We start from the raw sequence: 22,280 nt of genomic DNA, 5'->3' as shown, positions 1-22,280 counted from the left end.
ACTACAAGGTTCAGAATGCACGAGCAATCGTACCACTTACTTTAGGCTCTTACTCTTGGCCATTCTGGACAATTCAGACTGACCAAACTTGTAAGCATCCAAAGACCACTGATATTCATATACAAGACTATGATTGGCTTTTCTTATTGGCAGTGTCTTGCTAAAAGATACAAAGAAACATGTACAGTTGGAGTAGGTGACATTGTGACAACAATTAAGTTACAAGAGTAGGAATGTAGGATACTGTCTTCTTCTTGAAGCACTTGTCTCTACTAATGTAGGGTAATTTCTCCATGACCTTCCTCTCAAGGATGGATGCTATGAAGATCCACCATCTAGTTTCATATCACTCAACTTGTCAGATAACCCGGCTCTTCGATAGCCAGCAACCAATAAATCATAAGTCGATCCTGTAAGTTCATAAGAACCCTTGATACATTCCAAGAACAACTCCAGCCTATCATACTCCGAGAGCCTGAAGTACGAGCATATCACCTTTTCTACATCATCCGGATGTTTAAATGACAATCCTTGTTTCAACATTCTACCCACAGAGTACTCTACATCATCTAATCTATCCAACATGGCGAACATCCTTATAATCCCACAGTGGACCGGCAACAAAACTTCCGAAGTCTGATCACTCTCCATTAAAGTCTCGAGTAGCTCCTCCAATCGCTCCACCTTCCCAAGTTCGATATGCAACCCCACAACCATCTCAGCCATTTTCCCACTCATCTTCCACCCATAACCACACACCATCTCCAAGAATTCTTTGACTTGGCTAGAGCTTCTCCTCTTACAAAGCCCTTCCAGCATATACTCCAATATGGGCAAGTTGGGCATGATTCCCGAAAATACCATTTCTTTGTAAAACATATCCCCAAGCTCGTAATTTTTCAATTTGATACAACCCGAAATCAAAGACTGATAGGTTTGAATATCAGAATCAAAGCCAGCAGATTTCTTGGCAGAGTACCAAGCTTGCATCATATCAATTTTGCCCGACTTTAAGAAAGCAAACATGAATGCATCATGAGTGTCGGAATTGGGTTTAAGTCCCTCTGAGCTCTCCATAATCTCAAACAAGCTGATAGCAGTGAACAAATTCCCGGAAGAGAAGCAAACATGAATAAGGGAATTGAAAACTGCACAAGTGGGTTGAACTCCATTGGCCTCCATAGAAGAAAAGACTTGCATTGCAAGTGGGAGATTCCGAACTTTTCCACATAGAGATATCAGCTCACAGTAACGATCATGATCTCTCTCATTCTCCTTTAGCAACTTCTCCAATTTCCATTCCAGAACCTAACTAAGAAACAATGTACACACACATTCGAATCTAAAATCGAAGAAAAAAAAAATGTATCTAATTTTTCAGAAAATGATAACACCGTAAGATTATTATTAAAGGTTGAGAAGAGAATGATTGATTACCAAGTGGGTTTTGTCAGGAGAGGAAGAAGAAGCGAGAGAACTAACAAGTGATTCCCAAGAAAAATCAGAGGCAGAGTCTTTCTCCGCCGCAGAAGCAAGAAGGGTTTTGATTCGCGATTTGGGTTCCTCCATCAACCTCCGAAGCAAGCACGCTTGGTTACTTAGCCAACAACGCTGAGACTGAGAGCTACTCGGAATTTCCAAAACTCTTCTCGTCGCTGATAGAACTCTTAAGACTGATGCCATGGTTCTGTTTCTAACTCTACTCACAACTCAGAACCAAACCTGTCTGAGATAGAAGAAGAGGACAAAACCCCCCAATTTTGCTGACTGGGTTGGGCAATCAATTTTTCAAAATCCCCTAAACCCTAAACCCTAAACCCTCTTGCGAGCAACCAGAGGGGTTGAATTAGAACCGCCTAGTGTGGTAAGGTTGGTCGAGCGGCCGAACATGAAACTCTATGGCTACTCTCACCAGTGGTTGGCAAGTTTGAGGGGCCTTCAGTGTTCGCTGGGATTAGTCTGGCTTTGCTAGAATATCTGGATGTGTCACTAACTCGATATCTGAATTTGTTACTAACTAGCTAACATAACCGAAATGACTTTCAAAGACTGACTAAAGTGAGTATGTTACTAACTCGCAAACGTAAATGACTTGCTACCTCAAAGGTTACAGGCACCTGGTTTGTATCAAACAGTGAAGTGATGACACGGAAATTTTTGGTTAAACAGGTACCATAGAATAAAGTTAATATGATGTGATTCAATTCCGAAGGTCTGTACAGTAACATATAAAATTTTATTCTGCTCACTGCTTTTGCTCAAAAAAATTTAAACATACAAGTATTTTACACGTAATGTTACATGGAAATTTTACCAGAAATGTTGGGAGTTGTGGGTTAAGGTACACAACAGAAACAAGCAACCCACATGCAAATCTCAATTGTAGTTTCATCTACAGCTACAAAATCACTCTTTTTTCTTTCGTCTGATGAGAAAATTGATCCAAGGACCTCAATTCTTAAACACCTATTTTTCCTGCTAAGATTTTATTTTATGTGCTCATGGCATGCCAAATTTGGACAAAGCAGATTGGAATACAGATGAAAAGGGCTCAGTTGTACTCTGATCATCAGCTTTGATCTTTATTTGAGCTTTCGCAGAGGATGTGTTGACTATACATTCTACCAAAAATGTTGAAGATCCTTCTGCTTTTTGTGCAAAGAAGAAGAACTTGAAGTTGGGAGATTTGCCACCAGAAGCGATGCAGTGGATGGAATGGCCTTGCATATGTTTCAGGAGTGATTGGGGCGTTGTCAATGCCGCAACACCTTGAGGGTTAATAGAATAATCCTGCACCAAATTATAGATGCCATTTGTTAGAAATATTCAGGGAACTATGTTCTTTATAACTAGCCAAAAAGAAAAGTATCAATAAGTGCTTAAAGAGATCAAGGAAAGAAACAAATGAACATCAGAATTACAAGGTAGACCTGTGATAATGATATGGGCAGTTGGCGCCATTTCTGCTGAAAAGTAGTTGGATCCAAAACAGCTTTTGGGTTAAGCTTCAAAGGAGGAGGCGAAGGTGCAGGAGCAGGAGCAGGAGCAGCAGGTAAACCCAATCCAAGTAGATCATCAATTGCAAAGCTAGAAGACTGTGGAGCATCTGGCACAGTGGAATTTGAAATCACCAAATCCGATAGTTGAGAAGTGGGAACAGACACAGAGGTAAGATCGTATGAAGGAGCACTATATGCAGAGGAATTGTTATTGGGAACTTTTGTCTCCTCCTTCTCTGATGTACTTAAAAGCAGATCCTTATCATTTGCCTCGACTCTATTAGCTGGAACAACAGTATCTGCAGATTCCGTCCCAATAGATACATGTCCAATTTCGTCTGAAAACTCGAAAGGACCTCTGTGTTCCTTATGAGTGAACATGTATGATGGCTGCAAGCATTTGAAAATATCACTATATTTGAGATATCCCATCAACAAAGTCCATAACATGTGTGTATGTGTGTGTGTTGGACATAAAGCAAAAAAATACCAGTATCAGGGCATGTATATATTTGGAAATGGTTTGTGCTTGTCTATCCTGACATGTACCAGGAAGGGACAGGGGAGTGATGTTTTGATCTGTAATCATTTGCATGGGAGGAGAGTTATTATTACCTTTTGATATACAACAGACAAACTGTTAAATTCATCAAAGATCCGATCTTTGATTTCACTGCTTTGGGTATCAGCAAAGACAGAAACAGCTTGCTTTGGAGGGTTTACCACTCGTTCGGCAACACTTATGTCATATTGCAAAAGCCTGTAGTAGAATAAGGCTCTATCATGAACATCCTGCAACCAACTGAAAGTTTTATTGAACATTCATAAACAATATACGACTGAAGTTACACGTGAATCACTTCAACCTTAATCATATTAATCAACTAGCAAACTACATCAACATGCACCTGGTGAAAATCAGCAAGACCTGCAGCCAGTGCAGCTCCCAAGGAATTCTGAGTCTCAGGTGGCCTCTTAAAAAAGCACTTCATCACTGCTGTGAGAAGATGTAAGCGAACCTGTTCAATTGATAAGTTTGTACCATTAGAGAATCAACTGTAGCTATAAGATTGAAGAATGATGACCAACAAACATGGAAAAGAGAAAAACTATTGAAACATAATTATAGGTGATATATATAAAACTGTGTGTGTATAAAGCTGGAACAGAAAAGGATGACTTGATTATTACCTCGGCAGAGTGCTCATCCTCCCAATTTTCAACCAAACCCTCTAAGATATAAGGTGCATCATGCATATCCTGAGAATACTCGCCCAGCATCCATATAAGAGCCGCCTTGGCCTTGGGTTCTTGGACATTATTGCTGCTTATGTTCCCAACAACTGCAATGCAATCTTGACTCCATTGGGGATATTTTCTTAGCAGATCTTTTACAAGAACCTGCAAACGAGAACATACTTAAGTGAACCTGGCCACTTTTGAGTATGAAAACACAATTGAAATAGTTCTTTATTTTCCATCTTCTTTCCTTTATTTATTTTAGCTCAATAATACAATTCTTTGTAGTTTTGACATATCATTTACAGGAATGTACAACAGTACACTAGTATGCTTGGATTTACTGGTATAGGTGTCTGAAAGGGAGAAACAAGATATTTACCAGAGCTTCAGCAGTTACATAGTCCTTCTCCATCTCCAGAAACTGAAGAAGCCGATCAACAATTGCATTCACATCATACTGCTGAAGAGCTATTTTACCAACCGCACGGATTGACTCTCTTGCAATGGGAATATCAACATTTGCAGCATATTCACATAATTCCGTCACTGAAATAGAATCATGAAAGTAAAAGCTTTAATCAATAAATCAAATGCAACTTCTCTAAAAAGAATGAAACTAAACTATGCTCGAACAAATAAGTAAACTTTTTATCAAATAAAAAGTAAAGTGAACTTTTTATATCAAGCAAATAGAAGTAAAACTTTCATGAAAACAAATTTTATCAAAGGAACAGAAGTAAACTGCGCCAAACCATTGGAAGCAAACTTCTATGAAACGAATAAAAGTAAACTTTATCAAACAGAAAGATAGTATTTATCAAACAAATAAATGAAAAAAAAAAAAATATATATATATATATATATATATATATATATATATATATATCTTTTATCAAACAAAAGGATTAAAATAAACTTGTCGCCAAACAAATAAATCACTTTTGTGTTCCATGAATAATGATAAATAATAAGCTTGTTATCACACAATTACAGTCAAACTATTATGAGACAAAGTAAAGTCAATACAAAGAATAACAGCACCTGTGACCAAATAATGGGTCACCCAAAAGGAAATGCAGAATTGACCATGTCATGCACATACAATTGCTTCAAGGACCTGTAATGAACTTGATGATCTTTTCTTACCGATTTCATATGTATTGCTCTCATTTGCCACTGCAGTCAACATCTCAAGCTTCAATTTTTTGACATAGGATGGCTCATTGTACTGGCAATAAAAGTGTTTATAGTCTGAAGAAAATATGAAAGGAGCACGCATCACCAAAAGATGCAGGTGGCTTAGAACTGCATAAGATTGCTCTGGACTTCCTGAGCTCACTAAGGTTAGAAGAGGAGCTTTAATACGCTCATATACCTAGCCAAAAACACTTGCGGTTAGAGAAACGATTGTCATAAAAATAACACAAGTAATACAAGATGGAGGCACATCCACTACAGGAACACCAAAAATGAAGGCATAAAAGTCATAATTATCAGATCCTGAAATCCACATTTTTTTTTTATCATAACCAGAATCATTGTGCACTATATTGCATAATGCTACAAGGATTAACTTCTTTATAATTCAGATGTGCAGACTAGCACAGAAAGATTCTTCCATATTTACGTAGGTCCTATATAGTTATGCAAAAGATACTTCTCCCTACTACTAATTAGGGGGAAAAAGTAACAAATGATATATGCCTACCTGCTGATGAACATCAGTCATCGATAAAGTCAATTGAAGAAATACTTTTATGGTTGCCAAGACAACGGCACCATTTGCATGCTGCAGTCTATCCTCGAGCAGATTCATGACATCAAATATCTCATTGCTATCTGAGGGTACATACTTAGCTACCAACTCAAGCACAAGACATTGTGCCCATTCACTGAATTCCCTAATCCTGCATAAGAAAATGTGAACCAATCTCAGCTACTGCTTTTACAGATATTAGAAAAATATAATAGAATTTGAATTTCTTGAACAATAAGAAAATGCTAGATGTTAGTTTCCAACCCATATAACTTTTTATTTTTACTGATATGCTATGTGGCAGATGCATTAGAGAAATAGACTTCACCATACCATCATGATGCAGAAGCAGCAGGGAAAAAAGAAAGAGAGGGGTTGGAGGAAGAAGAGGGGCAGTTACATTTCAATATTATAATTCAACATATCAAAAGAGTTTCACCATGACCAAAAGAATTTTCTAGTAAAATCCCTAATCAGCTCATTTCCATTATCAGATCCTTAAACACACCAATTTCAACAATCAAACCCCTAAATGTATGATATCTATCATACTCCATCACACCGTTAAGTTTACGAGTCTTTTATTTTACTTCATCTTGTTTGATCTTCTTCTCTAGACCATCAGTTGTAAAATTAATAAATCTACCACGCTGACATCATACTACAACTGATATGAATAAAACCAATGGTACTACGAACATCACAAAACCAATTAAAATTTAATTTGTGGAATCATAAACAATATGAAAGTAATTTAAAAATGGCCAGCCCATAGAGAAATACCGATTCAAAAGATAGTATATAACTGATTTGCTGAGCAAAATTTCTCTCTCCCTGGATACCTCCTCAGAGCTGCTTCCTTCTAAACTCCAAATCTCTTGCAGGGCAGATAAACAATTTGCAACCACCTGAGAATGCAATAATATGAGGTAAATTCCTAAATCATCTGCAGCACTCAACATAAAATGGTAGGAAAATTGAGGCAAATTCAGAACTATAGTATAGAGTGTGAAAAGGCAGATAAGTGATAGAATAAAAAAGATTATTATTGGAATATCATTTCTAAAGCCTTGAGGTTTGTTCGTCTTCCAATGCTTTCTAGTTCCACCATTACGAATGAAAACAGCAGACATGTGCCAAATTACTTCATAGTTGACCGACTAGAGGGCATCACTGGTAGAAGGGATACATTTGCATTACAATTTCTAAACCTACAGTGACAATTGTCGTAAAATTCTAATCTAACAATAGGTGATTGAAACCGCAATATCTTCTGATGATTCTTTTCTCAAAGCATACATAAAGTCTGATCTTTTACTCTAGTGATACGTCGTATGAGATGTTCAAAACAAGAACTCCCAAAATAGCCCCTCCATAACACATTATTCTAAGTAAGATATTATGAGATGAATGAAATGGCCTTACCTGTGTATCTGGATCGTTAAGCAACAAATGCTTAAGCATTGCGGGAAAATCTGCATCGACACAAGTTGAAGCTGATATGTGATACAGCTTCAGAACCCCCATAGCTGCTACCATCCTCACATAACTATTATTATCCTTCAACCCAGCACCCAAAGGCCCCACCAAATACTCCACCAGATTCGTCACTCGTAACGAACACAAGCTCCTCAAAGCAAGACCACGGATCATTGGGTCTGCATCCTTGCAATCTCTTTGAAGAAAATTGATCGTCAAAAGTGCGAGGTCAGGATTGACCTTTGCATAATTCCCAACATAGAGATAACACATTTTCTTCAAAACAATATCGGACGTTGCTGAGCACATCACCATCTCTCCAAAAACAGAGGACACATCAATGCCAATCGTCATGTAAGAGATAACCTTCTTGAAAAGTTCACGCTTCGAATCATCCGCTCCCGGGGCTCTGCTGCCAGCCAGAAGCCGGAGCTGTGCTTTCACATCCGCCACTTCGCCTTTTCTGCTCGGAAAAGTAAATTTCAAGTATGAATTCAAAGTGACAACATGTGATTTCACCAAATAAATCTGCTAGATAACTTGAATTCAAGTATTAGCACAATCAAAGCAGCCTAAGATAGCAATGTTACCCTAGAATTTCAATTCAGCTAACATGTTAAGTCACTCAAGCTTTTCACACAGTTTTTCAGTAACTAAATCAACAGAAGCGAAGAAAATGTAAGGTTTCGTGATCACTGATATCTGAATCGGAGTAAGAGCATGCATGCTGTCAATGTTACTTCCTAATCGAAATTCACTATATTGTTCATCTTTCCTTCACCTAATTTTCTGAGACCGGTAATCGGAGAGACGACTAGACTAGGGTTTAGAGACTTACCCGGAGGGCTGCGACGGCGACGAAGATCGCTGCGATATGGCCGGAGGAGCCATGACCGATCCGAATTGAGGTCAGGTCCGGCTACGGTACTCTATACTCTCGTTCGGAGATCTAAAACCAAGAACAAGAATTTGGTCACTGAATCTCAGAAAGCTCAGAACTTGAACCTTTCCAAGAGAGGCTGGTCTTGACGTGGCCAGATCAGATTCGTCGCCTGTATATTCTCGCCTCTCCTCTACTCCACCGTGTCTGGCTCTGATCTCTAATCATAAAACTATCACACCGTAAATGGTAAAAAATTAGTGGGTCAAATTCGTAATTTCATTTTCTATAAAAAAAAAATTTGGAGTTTTTTTCACAAACAGTGTCTAAAATTTAAAATTTAATCCATCATTCGAAACTTTGGTTCTTAACATTTCTAAAAGACTAAACCATCACATTAATATATCATTCAATCATTCCCGACATGGCGACATATACTCAGTATCTTTAGTATATTGCACTTTCGTACTCTCCGTTAATAATCTCATTAACTCCTCTTTTTTTGTCAAAGATATTTTCATCCTTCCTTCTCTTACATTAGTTATTAGTAACTATCCTAATTACTTCTCGTTTTGCATATAGTAGTACTACTTACGCTTGTTATTTTTCTAATCTTTAATCAGTGATTAGTGAAATGACGTTTTTAAGGTCATGGACCGCAACAACGACGGCAAGCTCAGCCACGACAACTTGAAGAGTTAACAAATTCGTCCGAGTTTCCAGCCGCCAATGACGACATTACGGTCATGATCAAATTGGGCGGCGGCAATAAAACTCCAGGCGTGGACTACGAGGCATTTTGAAGTTATCGGTTATGGTTCGACATCGACGATGAATGACTTTCCGACAAAGTTTGCAGTGATTGCATTCCTAATAGTGTTGATTAATATCTCAATTAAGACGGTAATGGATGTGTGACGGAGAGAGAGAGATGAAAATGCTCTTGACAAAAATGATGAGTTAACGATATTACTAACGAACGGAGAGCACTAAAAATATGTTCGAGATTTACGGTATGATAATTTTAGAACGTTAAGGATTATAGTGTCGAATTTCTCAAACTCTCAGTGTTACTAAACGCACCGTTTATCCTCATCGTCGCCGTTGGCAAAGAGATTTTTTTTTCCGCTTATCACCACTACCAAAGCTTCAATATCAGAGCCGAAAACCCGCTGAGCAGGTCATGGCCTTTTTGAGAATATAGAGAGAAACCAGAAAAAAGCTTTTACAGAAATGGTTCTGCTTCATCTTCCACGAAGCCACATCTCCCTCTTCACCCACTTCACTCACTTCTCAAAACCCAAACCCCCCACAAACCTAAACCCCATCTTCACCTCCACCCTCTTCTCCTCCCCCAAATCCACTCTCTCAGTCTCGGAGCCCATCCCCATCCCCATCTCGCCTCTCCCAGAATCCCACATCGAACCAACCCTAGAAGAGTTCCAAACCCAACTCGAAATCCCGCTCGAGAAGCTCTTCGTGCCGCCGGAGACCGAGCTCAAGTACACCGAATCCGGTGCCCTGAGCACGAGAATCTTGAAGGGGTCGAATATTTTGCTGAGCAAGTATGCTAGGGATGCTCAGGTGACTCAAGCCGAGTTTGTGAAGAGTAGTGTGAGGACTGAGGATTGCCCGGCCAATGGTCTGCCGGAGTTTGCTCTCGTCGGACGGTCAAATGTTGGCAAGTCGTCGCTGCTTAACTCGCTTGTGCGTCGGAAGAAGCTAGCTTTGACGTCCAAGAAGCCTGGTTAGTAGTAACCTATAGATTCAATATTTGTTTGTTCATGCTCTGGGTTGCATTCGCTGTTTAAAATCTTATGTTGAACATTGCTAGAGTTAATGTGATGAATAATTGCCTTAAATTTGATGAATTGAAGAGTAGGTGGTGTTGCTTAGCCTTCTTGTGTTGTAGCATTGTCAGATTATAAATGAGTTAGCTTAAAGTTTGGATTTAGATTATTACTGTTTTATATCAGTGTACTCTGATGACTGCAATCGAGGCGTTTAGGTTGTGGATTCTTGATTCACTGATTCATGTTCGCGATTGTTTGCAGGGAAAACACAATGCATCAATCATTTTCGGATCAATGATAGCTGGTATTTGGTGGATTTGCCCGGCTACGGGTATGTTATATACAAATGATTTTTGGTGGATGTGAATATGGTAATTTGACCTTCGGAGTGATTGTAATGATAAAACCCCTTGAAAGCTTCAAAGGGGGTGCAAACCCTAAGGCTTTAGTTTCTTCACAGTTCACATTATACATTTGTACCCAGTATTCAGGGTTGGTCTATATGGTTGTCTGTCTTTCATGCATTTATTCAAGATGATAATCTTATGCTTGTGAGTTCTCTAACTTGAACAGGTATGCAGCTGCACCGCAGGAACTTAGAACTGATTGGGTGAAGTTTACTAAAGACTACTTCCTGAATAGGTCAACATTAGTTTCAGTTTTCCTTCTCATCGATGCCAGTATTCCTGCCAAAAAGATTGATCTGGAGTATGCTAGTTGGCTGGGCCAGAATCAGGTATGATCTCATTACATCTACACCAGAATGAAAAGGAAGATGTGGCGTGATACCATGACTCCATTTTAGTAATATTAGCTGCCTAGAATCATCTGTGTGTGCTAGAGATTTTGATGGAACACTTTACAACTGTCTCCATTGCTTATTTTCCCAACGACAAAAAGTACATGGTAGTCGTAACTTTTTGCCTTTCTGAACTAAAGTAGCTGATGTTGTGCAATTTTCCTTTGCAAAGTTCGTAGCTTATCCTTCATAAAAGATGAAACAAGAAACGGTATTGAAATATATATATACATCTTGCTAATTTAACTAGTGAATGATGTAGAGAATTGATATATCTTTTTCACTGCTTTCAGATCCCCATGACATTAATATTCACCAAATGTGACAAGCGGAAGAAGAAAAGACATGGAGGAAAAAGAGCAGAAGAAAATGTGAACGATTTTCAGGAGTTAATTCGTGGCTTCTTCCAGACAACACCACCATGGATTATGACCAGCAGCTTTACCAATCAGGGTCGTGATGAGATGTTATTGCATATGGCTCAGCTAAGGAATTATTGGCTTAAGCACTAGAAATATTGAACCATGCCTCCGCAAGTAGGTCTTATACACCCTAGTACCAGAAGCTGATATTAAAATTACACCTCTACGCGGTGTATTGCTCTGTCATTAAACTTGGTTATATGTTACATTTGACAGCTGCCATTTCTATGATTTACGAGGAAACAAATGTGCTCCACTGCGTCCGATCGTCAAAGCCGATAGTTGATCAATTTTGTTGGAATGAAAATGTAGTACCTTGTAGGCTTGTACTACTATTTGCAGCAACTGTAATCTTATTGAAAGTCAACCAATACATTAAGCTTTTGATTGATCAATTTTGTTGATGAAATGAAAATTTGGTTGTGGACAGCACTGTTTTAAAGTTTGAATGTAAAATATGAGGAAACTTCAGTTCAAAATATGTCAAATATCAGGCTGAAACATTGCAGCTGATACAACTATCTTGAGGTCCAAATTTGTCCCTCGTCATAAATGAATAAGCAGGTGCAAAGAACTTCACAAACTACGATTTTGTGGAATAGATGCCAAGTTCCGAGGCTGAATAGTTGTATAAGATTATCACCAAGGAAAAATTGGGATTTAGATATTTGATGATAACAATCGAACCCTAGTCTATGCGGGAGGATTCAGATCTGAATTCATACCATAAGGAAATGAATCATCTCTCAATGATGCCCAGAAGTCCAAAAGTTGACCTCACAACAATGGACAGAACTTTTGAGGAATAAGTATAAACTTGTCACATAGACTCGTAACATCTCACTTAATACACATTCAGGTGTTCTTAACACATCCCTAACACAAGTATATTACAGATTGCATAGACTCGTAACATTTCATTTAATACACATTCAGGTGTTCTTAACACATCCCTAACACAAGTATCTTAATACATAACACATCCCTAACACAAGTATCTTAATACACATTCAGGTGTTCTTAACACATCCCTAACACAAGTATCTTAATACACATTCAGGTGTTCTTAACACATCCCTAACACAAGTATCTTAATACATAACACATCCCTAACACAAGTATCTTAATACACATTCAGGTGTTCTTAACACATCCCTAACACAAGTATCTTGTATTACAGATTGCAATGAACCAAGACCTTAACAAGTATAAGAGCAGGTTCATAACATCTAGGCTTCTAAAGACCAAAACTGTTATGAGCAGAAAACGCTCATGCAACCACCAATAGAGATAGTTGATAGACTAGAGTAGTTCAGGTTCATGATACACTTGCAACAGTTTGCAAGTCACAAAGCAAAATGCATTAACTGAAACACCAAAACCAAGAAGACCAAAAACTTAGGATTTACAGGCAGCACCTCTTGCCGCTAGACACTTTAAACACATAAATAAGCTTACGCTTTATACTAGCAACAAGTAGCAAAATGTATAAGCCGCACCTGTTTTAATTAGACTTTATAAGCATTCATATACTGAATAAAGCCCAAGGTTTGTTAAAGACATACGCGTACTAGTAAAATCTAAATCATTGATCAACAATATATAATTCTAGCAAACAATATAGATAAAACGGTAGAGTACTTCGCATTCATAATAACTCTCTAGCACATAAACAAAGCTTGTCTTAATCATTCAACAACAATGATCCAAAATTGATTTCACAAAATCCAGAAACTACCGAATCGAAAATAAAACAAATCAAACTTGGATTCTACTTCCTCCCAAATCTAGGCAGTAGCAGTTCCCTTGCTCCTTGGCTTAGCTTGTGTACCTTCAAGGAAGCCGCTCTTGAACCTCCTCGGCACATGGCGAAGGTACCTCATGCGCCCGGTTCCGGTGGTCTTTCTGCGCAGAGCCTTCTCGCTCCAGTTATCTGAACACAAGAGTCCTCAAATCTCAGAATCCAAAGCTCAACAGTAAACACAGAGTTTTTACCATCAAATCAAACGCATAATTACGAAAAATTCAGAGTAAATTACAGAAAAAAATTTACATTTTCTGAGGCGAGCGGCGGGGTAAGCACAGGCGGAGCAGCGAGACTTCTGGAGATGGAAGCTCCGGCGTCCACATCGGACACAGAGAGTGTGGGTCTTGTTGCGGCGCTTGCCAAAGCTACCAGTTCCTTTTCCCTATTCAGATTTCAACAACACAGTTACAAATCCATACATGTTTATGATCAAGCTAGAAATTGAGAGAGAGAGAGAGAGTTTTACCATTTCGTTGTTTGGCTGCTGCAGAAACCCTAAATCTGGAGGGGTGTTGTGTGTGTGTGTGGAGGAAAACTGACGGAGAAGAAGAAGCAGTCGTTTTATATAGATTAGGGTTTCTCTTGGAATTTTCAGTTAAATAGACGAAATTGGCCCTAAAGCGGGCTGGGTTCTATAGGCTCTGAAGAGTTCATAACAATGTCCAAGTATCCAGCTTAAATAAAGCCCACTTGATTATTGGGTCATAGAAAAAGAAATAGATCATCAGTTAAAGGCCCATATTTACTGCAAGCGTGGAACGGTGGAAGTCTTCGATGACTTTGATTAAATTATCTAAATGACAGTTCATTAATAACTGCGGGGATAGCTCAGTTGGGAGAGCGTCAGACTGAAGATCTGAAGGTCAGGTGTTCGATCCACCTTCACCGCATTTACCTTCTCTCTTTTTTTACCTTCTTATTATGATGCTTTTTAACAAATTTACCTTCTCACTTTCCATTTAACAAATTTATCTTTTTATTATGCCTTTACATTTCGATTTCGCTTTCCTTTTCACTTTTCTATTCTAGAGATAATTTTGACCAAATTTGGTCTCCTAATGCACAAAGCATCTATTTTCACATAATATTCATTATAAAAATTTTAAATTGAAAATAAATTTATCTTATTTTGATCATATAGTGGGTGATATTGCGCGTTTATTTTCACATAAAATTCATTATAAAAGTTTTAAATTAAACATGAATTTATCTTATTTTGATCATTTAGAGCGCGATTACGGATTACTGAATGGTCATTTGTTTCTTTAAGAGATGTTGCCCAACAGCAGGGCATATATGACAAAGTGACGTATGAAATATGACAATAACAATAACTTTCCGTACAATCGGGATGAATTTTATAAACCAATTAACTCCAAATCCACACATCTCTTTGAAGGAACAAGAGCCAAAACCAACTTAGGTATGCATAGAGTGTCTTTAATTTCATCCGTCATGTTTTATATACAACGTTGGTGCACGACTAACTCGAGGTCCATCATTTTTTTTTTTTTTTTTTGAAAGGCAAGGTCCATGATTTAAACGATCATATATTTGTTTTCCTGAAACAAAAGAAATGGTTTAGTTAGGTGAAATTAGTTAATAATAATTTAACTTATTCTAAAATCGTTGCTTATGACTTACGTACTCATTTTAATTTTGTTCTGCTCTTTTTGAAGAAAATATTTATGAATATAAAATATCAATAATGCTGATGGGGACAATACAAGCGACCCAGATATCAAAACGGCAACAATTCAAATCCATCGTGCAATTTTGTCAAATCAGTGAATTGGCACAATCGTTCACTCATCTAGGCTTATGAACATGCTATTTGGTGACAGACATTCCCAAGGAATGATGATCATGGTTAGATTGAACCCTATCATGGACTCGCGACTATCTGACCATTTTTCCACCTTGACCAATAACTCTCGGCCATCCGATCTGATACCGACTTGTCGCGGTCAACTTCATAAAGGGCTGGAAATGGTCCATCACCGTGCATCATTCATGTATAAATCAAGGTCGTTAGGGTTAATCAATTTCTTGGACCACAAGCAATTATGAGCAAAAAAAATTCAGCCCATCAGAAATTGATGGTCCTGATTGGCGATCCATGTGAAATGATTATGTGTACGTACCTAGCAAATTCCTATCTTGAGCTTGTGGATGATAATATATACACCTTAACCAGGACCAGCCTTTTAATTTGAGTTGTGAATTTAGTGATGGGTACATTAAATCAAAAAAGCCGCTTTTAGTGCCTAAATAACTTGCCTTTCAAAAAAAAAAATAACTTGCTTTTTTAGATTGTTGATGGAACCTAATTAATCGCTTTCTTTCCTCCCTTACCAAACTCCTAATTGTACCCCTAATGTCCATTCCTTTTTTCTCTAGTACTTGGATTCTATCAGCTCTTTACATCAAGCCATTTCGATTTCATACTCTCTTTTCTTTTATAGAAACGCAAAAAATTAATCAAAGCAAATCATAAGTGTATCAATGATTTGAAGCCAAACGCTAGGGCCAATCTTCTGTGAAGTACTTCTCAACCAATAATGTTAGTCGGTTTCATAATAAGTATCGATTGAATTAATTGGTTAGAAAACAATTAGTGCGCGTGAACAATTAACACTTATACAACTCCAGTTTTTTATAAGAGAATATAATGGTACTTGGACTCGGGTTGTAATCTAAATTAGAGTCCAAGTACATTTGTGATGAAATTAAAAGTACAAATGTCTGAGTGAAACTTAGCGAAAACTACGAGTGAAAATCGTAATTTAAACGAGAAACAGAAATAAAAAGTTGGAAATGATAGTGATGGAAATAAAGGCCCAACGGGGGCCCAATGCAGGTGCCCACCAGTATGGGATCTCATGGGCCACACGGTGGTTTGCAGTTTCTCACCTTAAGGAAAAGTAAACCAATTGACGTTGAAATGTCTCCCATCTCTCTGCCATTAGTGGCAGTGAGGGATTAGAGTGAGTTGTCCTTATTGTGAAGCACTGTAGCCCTAGATTCGATTTGTATGTCGCCAGAATAACAAGGCAACTCGGTCGGAACAAACCCCACCAGCTATACGGTTCTTAAGAAACTATAGCAAACCCTAGCTGGCTACGATGTAAGCATCATGAATTGTCGAACTCAGACTCATTCATTTTACAACCTAGTCAACCCCAAAGATCTATGTTTAATTAGTTATGGCCATGTGTACAATACAAATATACAATACATATATCCGAACGAGAAAAAAGGAATTAGGGTTTAGGTAAAGAATAAGTTAGTTAGTTTCTAGGCAGGAGGTGATACTAATAAGCGGATCGATCTCGGTGATATGTTGATAATTTAGTTAGGATCTCAAGTGATCGATATGTTGACAATTTAGTTGTGATCCCAAGTTTTTGGGTTTATATCAACTAACCAACCGCTTTCAGTCACTTATATAAGCGTGGACGTCGACTCTCAGTCATTTACAAACCCGTGGACAACTAATAAGTGATATGTTGACAATTCAATTGGGATCCTAAGTTTTTGGGTTTTACATCCAACGCCTTTCAATCACTACATACGTGTGGACGACGACTCTTAATTACCTACAAACGAGTGGACAATTGATTGCCGTTAGAATTTCTACACTATAATTCATTCGGCAAAAATTTTGGGATATATGTTAGACCTAGTAGATATCAAATATGTGGTTTGGATTTAGAGTATCGCATCAAGTAGGCTTTACTAGTGGATAAACTATTGAAATTAGTTGTAGCTACGAGGGAATGTAGTCGAGTGTTTGTGATTTAGCTTGGATAGATCTATACAAATCGTCGATTGTCCGTCCTCCATTCAAGCATAATCATTTTTGGCAAAAAAAAAAATCAGAAGATACGGTTAGTATAAAATCTTATCTTCTCAAACTGACAAAGATTCGGGATATTCTTATTGAATAATCCTTTTGCATATTTTGGAAAATAAGATTGATATCTCGATGAAAAAACGTAGAATATACGAACATTCAACTTCTTAACAACCACCTTCCCTAGCTCTTTTTATTAAGTTTGAGTATAGCAAATCTAGGGTGCATTATTGCTTATTAATCGAGAAGGTGCGGGTAGATTTAGTTGATAGTTGTTTTGCTGTGCTTGTCTATTTCAAGAGAATTAGTTCTCGTGTGAGAAAGTTTGGCACTAATCTAATAGAGCAGATCAGTAAGTGAGCTCTAGCTAGCTATAGCTCTTTTTGGCTACCTAGCTGGATATAGCACTCAATTAAGAAAAGCATACATAAAAGAAAATGGAAGATTCAATTCACATTGAGCTAGTCTTAGCAACTAAGATCTAGCTGGATATACTAGTATATGATAAGACTATACCTGAACATGATCAAGAAGATTCAGGTACAATTGGCTTCAGAAAAAAATATACAGCACACTTACAAAGGTCGAAGATTAGTGGAGAGAGACATTTTACTCGGTAAAAGTTGGTGGTTAGTGCTACTTTAGCACTAGTAAGACATATACTATATATGAAGCTGGGAGCAATTGGATGATCAGAAAAATTCATGTCGATATATGAGCCAAACATGTAATCCACTTGTGCCAATGTCACGAGGAAATTTTGCAAGTTAAAGCTAGCCAAAATGTCAGGTACGTGAATGGTTATTGATCCATATATTGAAGTAAATCATTCTGTATAAGTGTATTATCATATACGTTATATGGTGATTGCTGGTGGTACATCTAACAAATTATTGCTCGCCTGCTAAATTAGGGTTAGGGTTTAATACTGCAATAACTGTTTAATTTCAGACGTGGGTTAAATCTCACTTGCTCAAATGGGATCTTATGAGTTTATGTACTTGGTTGAAGAACTTAAGTTAATGGTGGTCCAATCTTCTAGTTGAGAGACTGAAATCATTTTGAAAGCGAAATTGCAGTAGTAATTAATAAAAATGGTAGATGATCTAGTACGTCCTCCTCTGCAAAGATGTTTGGTACAAATTAAACATTTTACATGCCAAGTGGGCAAGGAAAAACATAGGTACAAGAAGAAGCAAAATGAATATATATAAATCAAAGAATTGCATTCTCATCAGTAAAAAAGGTCATTTTCCCATTCCAAAAATCCCTAACTTAGAGAATCAACCACACAAAACTAGCTAGCTACACTAGTGTTAACACTCTTTCTCAATTCTCATCAAGTCTCATCCCAACTCCCATGTTGGAATTAGTACAGGGCAAAATATACTTGAAGAATAATACCAACCTAGCGAGCTACCCCTTTAAAATCTCTCACTCTAAAAAGTCATACCTAATTAGAGATCAATAATGGTAATGTACAAGATGGTTTGCAACGTGAGGTCCCCCATCAAATCACCAAGCTAGTGAATTCGAGAATTAATCAAACCCCTTTTTTCCTCTCTTCTTTCCTCAGCTTGGTACCAACCCATCACCAAAACCCTCCGAATGATCATCTGGGCATTCGAGTTAATTAACCGGACAAGTCGCCACCATCAGAAAAACAACACTATGGCGACGATGATAGTGGCAAATGCGACCGTGTAAAGGGAGTAGAATGCTTTGCCTCGGCTTTCCAACACCGTTCAATGTCTTCGGCAATTCTTTTGGCATCCATTGAGGCACCAAGTATTCCTCGTTTGGTAAACCCCACAGCATATAACCCACACTCACCTTTCCAACCATTTGGAAATGGCGTTTTTGGCAACCCATCTTCTTTTGAGAACATCTCTCCCTCCTAAATAAAATTAAATAAATTAATTAGAACAAACCCCCTATATATCTCATTCTCAGTCATTTAATTAGTCATTAATTAGTATATGTACCTTCAGCCAAGAGGGCACATTGCTCCTGTAACCTGTTGCCAAGACAATGGCATCAAAATACTCTGTTCTTCCATCAACAAATTCCACAGCACGATGACGTTTCAATCTCTTGATTGCAGGACATACCTACAATAGTACAACACCTTAGAAAATTAGGGTTTATGATTTAACACGTACAATTACCTAAACTACCTACGATATTAGATATACTTTTAAGTACAATGATTAAAAGTAAAAGTGAGATACAGAATTGATTTGACGAGGAAGCTTAAGAAACGCTATAGTACCTGAACGTCACCGCTTTTGATCTTGGCCAGGGTTCCAACATCCAAGACCGGGGTCTTCCCCGACAAATTCTTGAGCTGCAAGGGACCCAACTTAGGCCGGTCCAACCCAAGCCGGGACGTGTCTCCGAGCAGCAGCCGCGACGCTACCAACAAGAGGCGATCCACAAGGCGTATGGGCAGCCACTTGAGCAACAACATGGACAGCCCGAAAGTCGACTTTCCCAGCATCTCTCGTGGTAGGACGTGCACCTTTGTAAGTTCAAACACATCAAACAACACATAAAGTAAGTTCAAACACTAGCACTCAAAAAGAAAACTCATCCAAAAGCGACTAGGAGACTTGAAAAAGGTACTCAGAAATTAACATGGAGGTAGTGATGTGTGTGAGCCCCATACTCATGGAGTTATGGAGTTTAGCAACCAAGGCCTAGCTAAGTGATTCCAGGCCATGCTTCATAGGGCAAGTACTAAGAATGAGGTGTTTGATCCTATAATCTATATCTTTCCAGCAGACAAAAATTACGAGTTCAAAATAAAAAGCTTTAGGAAATTTAACAGGTTACGCATGCTTACTGGGGAGTCCCAAGAAAGTGAAAAAGATCAAAACCCATTTTGTTTTTGCCTAAAATAGAGTTTAATATTCATGTTTAATCATCTTTGAAAAAACCAACCAACCGTTGGAACTTGAACGCGGTAGCAATTTAGCTTCTGTTTCGTTTTATTTGGTGCTTTCAGAAAGAAAAAAGAAAAAAGAGAGACAAGAATGACCAAACGAAAAGAAGCCATTAAAATAACAAAATATCTGAACATGGGTTTTCTTATATTTGTAGCTTGTTTTAAAAAAATTAAGGTTTTTTTTTTTAAGACAAGAAATTTGAAAAATAGTTAGGGTATAAATCGTTTTTAAAAGCAGAAACCTAAATGAAAAGGGCTGTTGAATCCGAAAACTTGTTCAACACAAATTCTGAAACTGAAGGACAAAACTTTAATGGGATTTTTGAGAGAGTGAGTGGGAGACAAAGTGCAACAGAGAAAGAGTAAAGGGAAGGGTTGTTGTTCTTACTGTATCTCTGACCACGAGTGAAGGCCTAGCATTGTGGTTACACAGATCCAAACAGACCTCCATGCCCGAATTTCCACAGCCAACCACCAAAACCTTCTTTCCTCTAAACTCCTCCCCGCTCTTGTACAAGCTTGTGTGCCTGATAGGCCCACCAAACTCCATGATCCCCTCGAGCCTCGGCACCACGGCCTCGGCATTCTCTCCGGTTGCCACGATGAGCCACCGGGTGACGTACTCTGTCTTGACCCCGTTCTCGGACCCCGCGGTCCGCACGCGCCAGAAGCCGACCGCGGGGTCGTACTGGGCGGTGGAGACGGTCTCGTTGAAGCGAGGCTGAATGTCGAACTTGGTGGCGTAATCTTCAAGGTAGCGGATGAATTGCTGCTTGGTAGGGTAAGTGGGGAAATCCGCCGGGAAAGGCAGCAAGGGAAGCTCGCAGAATTGCTTGGGCAAGTGGAGGCGGAGGCGATCGTAGGTCTTGAGCTGCCACAGAGAGGCTATGCAATTGGATCGCTCCAGGATCACACTAGGGACCCCCTTGTTTTTCAGGCACGCGGCAGTAGCGAGCCCCGATGGACCTGCACCCACTATAACCGGGCCGGGAACGCACACCACACATCGAGGAGGAGAAGGAGAAGATGTTGAGGAAGACAGGTTATTCATTTTGTGAATGAAAATAGGATCATGGGATTGCTTTCCTTGGATTTCTGTGTAGTCCATGAGGAACAATGCAAAGTGAGGAAGAAGAAGAAGAAGGGCTAGGATTGGGAGGGAGGGAGTGTTTAAAAGTGAAGAGGAGAAGAACACATTAAGCTGATACGATTAAGTGGGTGAAACTGTATGTGTTTGTTTTCTGTTTTTTCTCTCTCACTCTCTCTCTCTCTCTCTTTCTCTCTCTCTCTGTTTTAACTGAAAGGGGGAATAAGAAGATTAGGCTTAAGAGGGAATTGTCCCTGGAATTATGGAATGGATTAAGAGGGTCTTATCCATTTGTGATCTAGGAGGAGGGATCAGCTAGGAATTAATGAGTAAGGAATTCGGTTTTTTCTAATCTTTTTCTCTCTGCTGTTGTTCAAATGTGGAGTTTAAGCGGAGGAAAGAGAGCAACAACTACGGGACTAAATCAGCATTCAACGCAAGGAGAGAGAAGAGAGGGAAGAGAGGGAAGAGAGAAAGAGATGGTGATATGTCTATTTATATTCCTTATTGTTCTCATACAAGAATTTATATGAGGAAAGGGCGAAAGGCCAAGTGATAGAGAGAAGTAACGCGAGTGGGGACATCATATATATTTATATATTTGTTTCTTTTTTGTAGCTTATTCTTCTCAAAAATTAATATAAGTAATATTATAGAAAAAAATTTAAATAATATTTTTTATTTTATTTATGATATATATCATGTCGACGTACGGGATTATTGATAGCTTGATACATAGTCAAATTCGTACTAGGCCCTTTTTGCTACATGTGAGTGTTGAGCAGCACAATAAGGATCAAAGGAACAAACTATAATGATTTACATACATATCTGCATTTAACTAAAATATTAGTTCATATAATTATTTCATTAATACAAAAAGTTATTGTTTGTTTATTAAAAAAAAAAGTTATTTTTTGAATGTATGATTAGACTATTAATCAATCATCGGAGGATCACACAATGTTTTTTTTATGAATAATCACACAATGTTTATGAGAGCATACTTTGAATAATCACATGATGTCATGACATACTTTCTTATGACATACTTTGAGTAATCACACGATGTTTATGAGAGCAATGAATTTGGGTCATAAAAGTATTGACATGTTTACCGGAGTCTAATTTGGGTACTGGATTAAGTCATTTTCTCCTTCTGATCTGGTGGTGGGCATAAGGCAGTGGCGGCAACAAGACTACCCGATGATCC

At 38.3% G+C, this 22,280-nt stretch overlaps 5 protein-coding genes and 1 non-coding gene across 7 annotated transcripts; 2 read left to right on the top strand and 4 right to left on the bottom strand.

The window, feature by feature from the left end:
• Positions 1-318: 318 nt before the first annotated feature.
• On the bottom strand, positions 319-1,683 carry LOC133737957 (protein Rf1, mitochondrial-like). The gene is made up of 2 exons (XM_062165412.1): positions 1,438-1,683; positions 319-1,308 (listed from the first exon to the last, which is right to left on the bottom strand). Exons 1-2 carry the CDS (start codon positions 1,681-1,683, stop codon positions 319-321), a joined length of 1,236 nt encoding a protein of 411 aa, XP_062021396.1.
• A 492-nt stretch (positions 1,684-2,175) lies between these two features.
• On the bottom strand, positions 2,176-8,565 carry LOC133738281 (beta-adaptin-like protein A). The gene is made up of 11 exons (XM_062165787.1): positions 8,315-8,565; positions 7,423-7,939; positions 6,781-6,905; positions 5,950-6,148; positions 5,388-5,616; positions 4,621-4,787; positions 4,191-4,400; positions 3,908-4,018; positions 3,615-3,791; positions 2,931-3,389; positions 2,176-2,790 (listed from the first exon to the last, which is right to left on the bottom strand). Exons 1-11 carry the CDS (start codon positions 8,365-8,367, stop codon positions 2,500-2,502), a joined length of 2,538 nt encoding a protein of 845 aa, XP_062021771.1. The 5' UTR covers positions 8,368-8,565; the 3' UTR covers positions 2,176-2,499.
• Positions 8,566-9,439: 874 nt separating this feature from the next.
• LOC133736891 (GTP-binding protein At2g22870) lies at positions 9,440-11,799 on the top strand. 2 transcript variants are annotated; one of them, XM_062164493.1, is made up of 5 exons: positions 9,440-10,103; positions 10,411-10,480; positions 10,723-10,885; positions 11,242-11,484; positions 11,587-11,799. In XM_062164493.1, the coding sequence occupies exons 1-4, from the start codon at positions 9,590-9,592 to the stop codon at positions 11,458-11,460; spliced, it is 966 nt and encodes a 321-aa protein (XP_062020477.1). In that variant the 5' UTR covers positions 9,440-9,589; the 3' UTR covers positions 11,461-11,484; positions 11,587-11,799. The 2 variants fall into 2 exon arrangements, with proteins under 2 accessions (XP_062020477.1, XP_062020476.1); XM_062164492.1 differs by having other exon boundaries at positions 9,441-10,103; positions 11,242-11,799.
• A 1,192-nt stretch (positions 11,800-12,991) lies between these two features.
• Positions 12,992-13,797, bottom strand: LOC133738999 (large ribosomal subunit protein eL37x-like). Its single transcript, XM_062166708.1, has 3 exons — positions 13,644-13,797; positions 13,424-13,559; positions 12,992-13,303 (listed from the first exon to the last, which is right to left on the bottom strand). The coding sequence occupies exons 1-3, from the start codon at positions 13,644-13,646 to the stop codon at positions 13,158-13,160; spliced, it is 285 nt and encodes a 94-aa protein (XP_062022692.1). The 5' UTR covers positions 13,647-13,797; the 3' UTR covers positions 12,992-13,157.
• A 197-nt stretch (positions 13,798-13,994) lies between these two features.
• Positions 13,995-14,067, top strand: TRNAF-GAA (transfer RNA phenylalanine (anticodon GAA)). The gene has a single exon. It is a non-coding gene; the product is annotated as a tRNA-Phe (tRNA).
• Positions 14,068-18,240: 4,173 nt separating this feature from the next.
• Positions 18,241-21,580, bottom strand: LOC133739403 (indole-3-pyruvate monooxygenase YUCCA6). Its single transcript, XM_062167184.1, has 4 exons — positions 20,369-21,580; positions 19,306-19,554; positions 19,019-19,144; positions 18,241-18,930 (listed from the first exon to the last, which is right to left on the bottom strand). Exons 1-4 carry the CDS (start codon positions 21,086-21,088, stop codon positions 18,703-18,705), a joined length of 1,323 nt encoding a protein of 440 aa, XP_062023168.1. The 5' UTR covers positions 21,089-21,580; the 3' UTR covers positions 18,241-18,702.
• Between the last annotated feature and the right edge of the window lie 700 nt (positions 21,581-22,280).

This window comes from Rosa rugosa, chromosome 3, assembly GCF_958449725.1.
Source record: "Rosa rugosa chromosome 3, drRosRugo1.1, whole genome shotgun sequence".
NCBI lineage: Eukaryota > Viridiplantae > Streptophyta > Magnoliopsida > Rosales > Rosaceae > Rosa > Rosa rugosa.
The sequence above is the reverse complement of the archived record's forward strand: the minus strand, read 5'-3'. Positions and strand labels throughout refer to the sequence as shown.